This window comes from Lactuca saligna, chromosome 7 (assembly GCF_052625555.1).
Source record: "Lactuca saligna cultivar CGN05327 chromosome 7, ASM5262555v1, whole genome shotgun sequence".
Lineage (NCBI taxonomy): Eukaryota > Viridiplantae > Streptophyta > Magnoliopsida > Asterales > Asteraceae > Lactuca > Lactuca saligna.
In genome coordinates this window covers 50,050,044-50,061,295 of record NC_136423.1, presented here as the reverse complement: position 1 = coordinate 50,061,295, position 11,252 = coordinate 50,050,044, and the positions used below count along the sequence as shown (strand labels likewise).

At 35.0% G+C, this 11,252-nt stretch overlaps 1 protein-coding gene across 2 annotated transcripts; it reads left to right on the top strand.

Moving 5' to 3' along the window:
- The first annotated feature begins 2,956 nt into the window (after window positions 1-2,956).
- On the top strand, window positions 2,957-10,978 carry LOC145006077 (uncharacterized). Of its 2 annotated transcripts, XM_078965173.1 has the most exons (7): window positions 2,957-3,227; window positions 3,312-4,715; window positions 5,080-5,378; window positions 5,531-5,666; window positions 5,745-5,887; window positions 9,848-9,953; window positions 10,087-10,978. In XM_078965173.1, the coding sequence occupies exons 2-7, from the start codon at window positions 3,680-3,682 to the stop codon at window positions 10,371-10,373; spliced, it is 2,007 nt and encodes a 668-aa protein (XP_078821299.1). In that variant the 5' UTR covers window positions 2,957-3,227; window positions 3,312-3,679; the 3' UTR covers window positions 10,374-10,978. The 2 variants fall into 2 exon arrangements, with proteins under 2 accessions (XP_078821299.1, XP_078821298.1); XM_078965172.1 differs by having other exon boundaries at window positions 2,957-4,715.
- Window positions 10,979-11,252: the final 274 nt, after the last annotated feature.

Below are 11,252 nucleotides of genomic sequence, written 5' to 3'. Positions count from 1 at the left end.
CCGAGGCCCACTCTCAAAACTAAATGGGAAGCCCAACACAAGGGCGCAAAGCAAAATTATAATATTTCTCTGTTGGTACGCTCAACGTACTTACGCATGCATGAAACAGATTGGGGACTCCAACCCAGTACGCGGAGCATATTGGAACTTACGCTGGGCGTATGTCCAGTTTGCCTTTAGTCCATTCTTTTGGTCTTAACCCATTAAGACCTTAACTCATTTCTCAGATCTGGACTCCCTATCATCTCTTACTCTATAAAGTTAGTGACTTTAATCCTTTGCATGGCTAATAAGGTCACATACACATAAAACTCTTATTCTCTCTAACTCAAAATTCTCAAATCTCATGCATGGGTTGATTCTCACATTCAAGACCTCATTTTTATGGATCCTCACCACTAGAAACACTTAAAAGGACAAATATTGAGCTCTGGAGTGCAACAATTCATAAAGCCTCAAGCTTTGGGATCAAAAGCCCTAAAATGGACCATATCATGCACAAAACAAAAAGGATGGGAAAGCTTTGAGCTTTATACCTCCAAATGATGCTCCAACCACAGAAAAGGTTAGTTCCAAAGCCTAGACTCCATCTCTATTCTCTTCCATGCTCCTTCTTCACTCCAAAAATTCCACAATAACACTTATAAGCTCACAATGGTCACACACAAGCTCAAGAATGAGGATTAGAGTTTAGGGGGGGTTTGTTGAATGAGGATGGTGGCCAAGATTAAGGCCATCTCATTCTTTATATAGGGACACTCCTCTTAATTAGGGTTTTCTTATGTGCCTAGTACGCCTAGCGTATTAGGTGGCCCAGCTTAAATATCACGCGCATGAGTAGGCTAAGCGTATACACATGTACGCCCAGCGTACTCCGCTGCCATCAATTTCAATTAAAGGACTTATCTTGCCAAATCATCAAACTGTCATCACTTACTCGACATAACCCCCGATTCCCACGAACCCCAATCACGAACAATCAGAAACAGGATGTTACAATAACTTACTCTGATTTGAAATAATACTCATACACTTATTTTGTTAAACTTTTATGGATAATGTTTGGAGCACTGTTTTTATTGGATTAAAAATGAAATTTTATGGTCTTATTTTTAGGACGTTACAAGTTTGTATCAGAACCTTAATTTGAGGGATTTGGACATACTCACAAGTGTGTCTAAACTCAAACTGAGGATTTGATTAAGTTTTTCAAAAAAGAATACATTTTTGAGAAAAGAGTTTTCTAAAACAAGAAAGGGTGTGGTGCATGCAATCAGCCGAGCTCAAGTAAGTATTCCCAGGATACCATATATGTTTATGATGATGTGTGATGTGATTATGAGAACTGCATGTTAGATTAAGGCTAACGATCTACTCAAAATTTCATGATAAGAGAGATGTCTTTATATGTCTGATTGTATGAACTTTTATAATTACATGCTAGAATGGTTTTCAGATCAGTGGATACAATGGATTGAATTGTGTATGTTTTAGAAAAAAAATTGTATACGGTTAGGATCTTATAGCCCTAGAATGATTGATTCAGCCTTATTTCTTATTCCTCATTTGGTTGTGATCCTAGGGTAGAGTGTTTTATTCGAAAGTCTATTTGATCCTATATTATGTATAATTGTAAAGTTTACAATTTTGGTTTAAACTAATTGAAGTAATTCTTGGATTCAAACTATTTGTTTAAATTCTTGAATTGCAATTCATCTCTCCTTATTGCTCTTTCTGATCGGAGAACGAATTGACTTTGTGAAACTGATGACCTTGCTAAGGATAAGGGTTGGATATACAGAGCTAGTGACTCTTGGTCTGGTGGAGGAGAAGAAACCTAAATCCAAAGAATCAAAGCCCAATGAAGTCACATTTCAGTTTAATCATTACCAGTATTGTTGCAATAGCTATTTCATGCCATACTATGTGTAAGGGATGTGAGATTACATCAACTGAGACGAATCTTTGATCTTAAATTGGTGTCTGCTGAATTAAGTTCATTTCATCTCTTTTCTCTTTCTTTTGTTGTGGAATTCTGAATGTAAAAATGGGTTCTTTGATACTTCAAATGTGACATATTTGGTCATTTTATGAGGATTTATATTACTTCCATTTATTCATGTTTCTTGTTTCATGTTTTGTTGTAAAATTACACATCTTGCATACCATAAAATACTGAAAACTGAAGGATTTATTGTTGAATTCCCATTGGCCTATTTATTACAAATCCATTGGTAAAAGCGTCGATCGTTCAATGGGTAGAAGCAAAATCACAAACAATACTTGGTTGAGAAAACCGTGATCTAATTTTCAACCATGCAACTCTGTTACTTTTTGTTCTCCCTCTCCCATGTCTTCTAATATTAGGTGAGTAAAGAGGGTGGCTACAAGGGGTGGGGTTGTGGTGGCGGCAGTCCAATGACGGATGGTGGGGGTTGTCAAGTAGAGTGAAGATGAGGATGTGGTAGAAGGTGGAAGGGGAGGGGAATTAGTTTTTTATTTTTTAAATCATATATATATATATATATATATATATATATATATATATTAAAAAATGGTCTATGTGCCATAGAAAAGACCATTTTGCTCTCATCTAAATGGACTTAATGGTAAAAAACTAACAGATTTAAGGTTAAGGATCATCTATTAGAGTTTTGAAATTATTTGAACCATCCTTGATGACCTTAAAAGTTAAGGCCTGAACTCAGATTTTTTGGAAAATATAGGAACTATTTTTGAAGATTTGTTTGTATATAATTAATATAAATATTAAGAAAATAAGATATATAAAATAATAAAATTAAAAGTTATAAATAAAATATATTTAATTTTAATTGAGAACCTAATTGTCTAATTGATTAGACTAATTATTACGTTTAATCTTTCACGTAAACCATATAATTAAAATCCACAGGTTTTTTTTAACGCCACCCAATCTTTAAATGTTTTTTATCCATCAAACCAAATTCCAAAGAGGGCGAGATAGGAGTCGGAGTTCTCTCCCGGCGTCAGCCAAGTCTCCTTCCCCCTTGCAGCCCAGGGTTCTGCAGGTTATACTGCGGTACTTAAACTCCCAGATCGCCTCTCTTTTTTGTTTTTCTTTTATCTAAAAGGATAGATTGCATTTTGTTCATATCATGCCAGCCATTACCTTCACACTTGTTATGCTCAGTAGCAGACATTTTTAAAATATGTTTGGCTTATGTTTTCAACCGCAGCAAATGGAGGTTAGATTTCAAATTTTAAAGCTAAGGCTATTATAAGTCATGAAGTTGGTGAAATTCACGGATTCAATGATTTAACGGTTTCAGGGGTTATGGAAGGGATCGTTTATGGACGGCCTTCTTGTTGTTATGGATGATTGCTGTGGAGTTTACTAAGTGGTTGGGGAAAACATAATCTAATTAAGTGATAGTGGAATTGTCGTTTAAGTCAATAATCTTTGCTCTGTATTTACAATAGGCAACTACGCCTTCGCCTCGTTCTCCCAATGATCCTGTTGACTTTTTTATTCCCTCCTTGGCTCTTCATCCTTTTGGCCAGTACTCCTTGAGAGTGTCGCACCCAATACCCATGCTGATTATTGCAAAGTAATTTCCTCCTTGTGATCACAGATTGTCCTTTATATCTGATCCCAGCTCCTATTTCACAAAATCTTTAGTACATACAGACCTTGATAATGTCCACTGAGGGTGATAAGTTGCTCTTATTACCTTCAGTACAACCATGTCTCCACTTTACTCTATCAGAGATTCAATCCGCAACCAAAGACTTTGATGATAAACTGATCATTGGACAAGGAGGATTCGGAAATGTCTACAAAGGTAGTATTTGTATCCAAGAGACTAGTCATGTTGTCGCCATCAAACGGTTGGATTCTAAATCCAATCAAGGGGCACCAGAGTTTAGGGCCGAAATTCATATGCTTTCTAAGTTGCGCCATTGTCATTTGGTGTCTCTGATTGGTTTTTGTGATGACAACAATGAGATGATCCTTGTTTATGAGTATATGCCCCGTGGAACCCTATACGATCATTTACACAAAGCTGATGCCCCATTGAATTGGGTGCAACGACTGAATATAGCAATTGGAGCTGGACGTGGATTGGATTACCTTCACACTGGTGTTGGTACTCAACATGGAGTGATACATCGTGATGTGAAGAGCTCGAACATTCTTTTGAATAAGAATTGGGATGCTATGATATCAGATTTCGGGTTATCCAAAATCGGGCCAACGAATCAATCATTTTCTTTTCTTGATGCAAGTGTTAAAGGCACATTCGGGTATCTGGATCCAGAGTATTTCTATACAAGAAAGCTGACAAGGAAAACAGATGTGTATGCATTTGGGGTTGTATTGTTTGAATTGCTATCAGGGAGGCTTGCAGTCGATGAACGCAATGGTGAGGAGGAATGTAGTTTGGTAAGATGGGCTCAAAAGTGTGTGAAAGAACGCAAATTAGATCAAATGGTTGATCCCAATATCAAGGGAACAATTTTTCCCAAATGTTTAAAACGGTTTGCACAAATTGCATACCGTTGTTTGCTTAGTGTTCTAAAGGAACGTCCAACCATCGCTGAGGTTGTGGTCTCACTTCAGGCTTTACTTGAACTACAACAGAGACATGAAAATTCAGCTGAACCATCAAGCATAACTGGATTCACTTGGAAGATTCATAAGTATCTTGTTTCTGCAACTAAACAGAACTCTGGTATGTATGCAGAAACTTTTCATTAGTGTTCAATATGTATATACGTGTCTTCAACTTCATAGTTGTCACCATTTAACACTCTTAAAAGTAAAAGTATTACATGCCATAACACCCACACATAATTCTAACTTTTGTGCTCCTCCATAGCATTTTACATTACTCCATTTGCAGAAGTTGATAATGTTATGAATTTCTTTCTCTCTTCCCTGTCTCTAAATGTAACAATGTTGCTTTGTCATATAAGAATGCAATAGATATCTCCCATATATAGATATAATAGCAAATCTTTGACTTTCAATCATGTAGTTGTAGGTAATTGTTACTAACTATGTTAGCTTTTGACCTTTTTCATCCATTACCCAAGAACAAAGTGGCACAAGTTTATCAAAGAGCCATGTAAACATGAATCGGGGCTCTTCAACTAACAAGGATGGCAACAATCAGGGTGAAATGCGTCCTCAGCCTTGGGAATTGTTGGTTACAGATCTTAAATGTTTCACGTATTATGACCTGATGCGTGCTACTGAGAACTTGGGAGATGACAAGAGGTATCTGAAGGCTTACAAAGGTTGGATCGATAAAAAAACATATTCCCCCACAGAAGATAATACCGGATTGGCTATTGCTGTTAAGAGAATTGATTTCTACAAAACTGCATGCTGGGTAAAGTATTTTTGTATTTTACCCTCTATTTTTATATCTTATTGGCGTGAAAACCCAAATTAACTTCTGTTCAAATACAAATTATGTGGTACCATTGCATGTATCGCTTTCATGGAATAACAGTTGTGACACGTGATCACTTTTGAATGCAGTTGCATTTGAAAGAATTTAAGCACCCCAACCTTGAAAAACTCATAGGATATTGCTTCGAAGACCAACTAGGCAAACAATTGTTCCTTGTGTATGAATTCATGCCTAAAGGAAACTTTAATGATCTCCTGAATAGTGGTAAGCAACATAAATAACTCCATGAATAAATAAAATTTTCAAAATACTACAATTTATCATATGTTTGATGGGATGTAGGTGTGGTATCACGACTTCCATTGGTTATAAAGGTGAAAATAGCAGTAGGAATTGCCCGAGGGCTTGTTTTCTTGCACAAGACACAATATCAATTTAATGTCTTTGAGTCTCGGCTTGACAGACACATGATATTACTGGATGAGGTACATCTTGGCTATTTTGACTATAGGCATTGGAAATTTTATTTTAGCATGTTTTCATGTGAATCCCATGTTCAATTATTAAACTAGACAAATTAGGATTTATGAATAAATGAATGGTAGTTACTGTCGTTATGCAGTTAATATTAGTTATCCAGAAAATAACCACCAACTTGAAGCAGGAACCAGTAACTTATACAAGGGGGCACAAAAAAAAAACTCCCAATGAAAATAGTGAAGTAATTTTTTTTAATTAGGGTTTCATTACTAGCACAAAAGTCTTATATCTGACATTTCATTTACCCATTTTCTATAAACGCTCTATTACTCGTTCGATCTTAAAATCCATAAGGGTTTTTTTATATATACACTATAAATAATAGTACGTTCGGAAAATCTTCAGAAACTTTTTTTACGCAAGTCGGTCCTCAAGAGCTTCATTCCGAAAAAAAAAAAAAAAAAAAAAAAAAAAAAAAAAAAAAAAAAACATATATCTTTCAACGATTTTGGTTGCGACGGGCAAAACCGAAGTCAACTTTAATAACCTATAAACAAAAGAAAAAGAACGATGTTTCCCCATTTCCACCATCAAATGAGAAAGGTCTTTAATGCCCTTCAAATTAGCAAATCTCACTACAAACACAATTAAAGATTTAAAATTTACAATTAAAGATTTAAACCTAATTTCACCAACAACATAACAAGTGAACGAATAATCAGCTAAATATAGGTTTTCAATTTGAACATATAAATTAAACTAAAGTAATAAAAATGGATTTTAAATTATTAAATGAACTTTATAATTAATTAGTGGGCTATTTATTCTGTTTAGTGGCTATCAAATTGTTAAATGGATTTAAATTTATCCCTCTATACGAGAACAATTGAGTTCGCTGTGAACACTTTGGGAGAGAATGAGGGGTAGCACTAGCTACCCCTACCAACTGTGTGTGTGTGTATGCGCATGTGCATGCTTGTGCGTGTGTGTACTTTTGTGCAAAGGAATTCTCCTATAATCTTTTTGTCTTTAATGTTTTCTCCAACATAGTGGCATTAAAGCTTTGGGATCTAGATTGGAATATGAAGGAAAGAGAAAGCTTTTGATGAAAAATTAGAATCAATAGATGAGATTGTGATGAACAATTGAAAGTTGGAGGAAACCACTTGAAATGCGGAAATATGACAACATGCTTAGTGTTTGTAACAAGAAGATGTTATGATCACACATCATCCAAATGAAAGTTTGATAGGTTGCTTATAAGTCGGTGTCCCTCCTCCAACAAGTTGGCTTTTAGGAGTAACTTCTACAGTTGGGCTTTTGGCGTTATACGGTCCTAGTATGAGATGGATTTATATCAATTGCTTTCAAAGCCATCCTCATCTTTCAAGGTTCCAACACTTGGAATGGTGGCCTATGGAGTGTTGGCTTCGAGTCGAAAAGAGGGGTGGCAACCTTGACCTACGTAGTCACGTCACGACCAACAATGACTCAGAGTGGTGGCTTGGACCAAAAAGGGGGTGCTAGTAGTAACCAACGAGGACATTGACTCTTCAAAGTGTGAGGTATTGTTACAATCCCACATCGTCCAAGTGAGTTTTATTGGTTCCTTATAAATCTAGGTGTTCCCTCCTCCTACAAGCTCACTTTTTGTGAGGAAGTTCTACACTTCGATTTTGCGGATATGAGCCTAGTATGGGATGGGTTGGTATCATAAGACAAATGAATACGATGCCAATAACAATATTTTTTTGGAAAGTACATCAAAAGGTGGTCGCCGGAAGATGGGCAAATAGGGGAGTGTGGAAAGAGTGATCTATTCTTTTTATGTAGTAGTTATATGTTATATTTTGCTTTGTTAATGGTTTTTGTAACAGTTGGAATTAGTTATTACCAACCGCCATCCATGAAGGGTCGTGAGGCCATCCCCATTGAGGATTCAATGGAGAGTTTAATGACAAAAAGATGGTTATGTGGCAGTTGAATGGACAAAAGATCCATTGTGCGATGGGTTTAATGAATGGGGGGGTTTAATCCCCATTCAAAGGTCGTATACGATTTCCTTTTCTTTTTTTCTTTTTTTTCTTTCTCAGTTTACTATAATTTTCTTTTTGTTTTTCTTTCTCAATTTACTATAAAATCTTTTTTTTTTGTTTTTCTTTTTCAATTTACTATAAAAACTTATATTGAAAGTAACGTTTAATATTTTTTTGCAATAAACAATCTATATATTATTATTTTTTTGATTTATACTTCATTTTATTTTGTATTCAATAATTTACTTTATTAAGTTATTTAATATTTTTTTTATTATATATATATATATATATATATATATATATATATATATATATATCTTAATATTATTTATAAAAAAAATTAAAATGGCGATGTGGCAATCCATTGAACTCTTAAGAGTTTAATGGAGTTTTGAGTTTAGTTGGTTAAAAGGTATAGTTAATGGCATGATAATGTAACAATCCATTGAAGTCTTAAGAGGAGATGGTCTGAGTGGTGATGATTGAGATGGTTACCTATATGTGTGTGCATTATATAATTTTTGTAGGATTAAGGAAAGGTTGTTAGTTCTTAGTGAAAAAACCTTGTTATCATCTTCTTTAGTACAGATAAAGTTCCTGTAGAAGATGAAGTTTGAGACTAATCTCGACAAAGTGGTATCAAAGCCAAAAAAAAAAAAAAAAAACAGTTTTTTGGCTTGGTTTCAATTTTGAAAAATGGAGAAATAATTTAAGACTTCACCAAGGAGGAGAAAGAAATGGATGATATTTTTTTAATCAAAAAGAAAAACCATGATTGATTCAAGGAGGTTTCATGGTGGAAAGTTTGATGATATCCACATATGGCGTGGAAACCACAAGTTTGTGACTGTGGTTATGCAAAACTTAAAAAATGAAGAAGATGAGGGTGGGATTATATGTGTTGTATGTCAAAAGCACAGATGGTTCCGGTTTCATGATGATCTCATGTAACTAATCCTTACAAAAATTGCACACAAATGATTTTTCACTGGATGTTTTGCATGTGGCTATGTTCCTGTAAAAGATGATGTGTAAGATTGATGAAAGTTCGTTTGTTCTTAGTGCAGACAACTTTCAGTGTATGGTGTTTGAAGTTTTCATCTACTATGTAGTAAAAAAAAAAAAGGGTACCTGTAGCAACAATTGACAGCAAACAAAAAATATGTTTGTGACGATGAATGGTGTTCTTCATAGCAACGCATATTTCGTGCATTAAAGAATATTTGAAGATTGAAATTTTTAAGAAGTTAGGGTTATGTTTGATGCTGTATAAGTCTAGCTTAAGGGGGAGTGTTGAATTATTAAACTAGAATTAGGATTTATTAATTAGTGGATGGTCGTTAAGGTGGTTATAAGTTAGTTAACTCAAGTGGGTAATATGGCAGTTAATATTAGTTAATCCAGAAAATAACCACCAACTTGTAGGGGTTGATTGGTTACCTATGTATATATTTCTGTCTATATGTCCCTTTGTAAGTTGTTGTGATTATGATTAAAAAAATTAGTTTTTTGCACAACAAAACTCTCCTTTAATCCTCTTGTCTCAATGTTTTCTCCAACATACCATATATAAAACTCCTGATGATAAAATTATTGTCTAATTGTGTCATTTAGCTAATGCAGTCGATGTTTGATTAGAAACCTTTTGTAGTTCCTCTTAACACCTTTTAGAATTATAGCAGCTCATCAGTGAGTTTAAGGTGGTAATTTTCTAAGATTTATGTACTTATCAGTAATTTCCTATAACACCAAAGAAATCCTACCCATCTGATTAATACCCATTTGAACTTGGGAATTGTAGGTTATCTTGAGCAAACTATTACCTGCCCTTGATGACTAACATATTTCACAACTAAACTAGTTTTCCATTTTAATTTAAACACCCTTCTCTTGTTTGATCTGAATTCATGGAATATAAATTTGCAGGATTTTACAGCAAAGCTTTCAGGTTATGATGTTACTAAGTTAGCACGTGGTCGCTATCCTCGAAGTATCAATCCTCCTGAAGATCTAGTGTATGCTCCTTGGGTTGGTAAGTTAGTACTTCAACATGTCTCCATCACCTTACCCCCCCCCCCCCCCCCCCCCCCCCCCGGGTCAGTCCCTGTTGTATTTTTGCTTGTGGTGATGCAATCACATATGTCTGACAAAATTCACTTTTGCAGAGCTCTCTCAGCTACAAAGCAATCTCTCGGGTTTTACAGTGGTATTTGCAGAGTTGCTAACAGGGAAACGAGTATGTGATGATGAGGAATTTCAAAAGATTGATGATTTACTTATGCACGAAGGAAAAACCTCCTTGGTTGATGTTGCCCAATCATGTTTCAGAATCTGCAATGAGGTACATTCAGAATCGAAGATGCTAAGAATCTTGAAGGAGTATGAACATTGTATTCCACTTTGTCGGAGTGAGGAATTCACAACAGCAGCTACCGAGAGCTATATACCATAAACAATAGTTAAAACGATTTTATTTGCCTACATTGTTGAATGAATATATGTATTGTATACATAATGCAAACTAGTTCAATGGACAACCCAAATATAAGAGCAAGATTTTTGCTTGAAAAGTTGAGAATTCACGCTGCATTAATTCGCTACATCGAGTAACTATATTGGAGAGAAAGAAGATACGATCCATGATTGAATGTCTAGATTGGTTTGGATCAACAGATGCAAATTAAAACATATAAAATTGTCAGCTGATCTGGTTCATTCTAGAACTGAGGGTAATTTCGTCTAGAAGAAAGAGATTCTATCAAGGGAGACATGTTTTACAGATTGTTTGATTTGTTGTTACCTTAGCCTCTTTGGTCAGTCCTGTGGGACCTCTAAGCTGGTGTTGCTATGAAAAGCGATATAGAGCAAGGGGTAATCAAGACTTTGCAGAAAGATCTACACTTCCATTTTACAAAATACAAGGAAAGGGGGATTTTTTATTCTTGTCTCCGCCTTATATTATACTTTTGTCAAGTTTTTGTAACAGGATACCTTTAGAAATAGACCAATTAGTGGAGAATTTGGTCATATTTACTTCGGCTTATGACCAATACATTATACATGGAATTCGAAAAAGAAAAATATGTATAAAAGAAGTAAAAAATATGTGCAAAAGTGAAATATGTGAGGAAACAAGATCAAGTTGGTCCTTTTATGAGTGAAACAGTTTATTAATCACAGCTTGACAGATGTAAGATGTTGGATGAGGTACACTTGAGCTCTTTCACTATACGCATTAAAAATTGATGATCTAGTATAATTCATTGATTCCACTTTACAATGAATCCCATACATAAAAAATCTAGATGGTAATATATTAACTTGTTTGTGT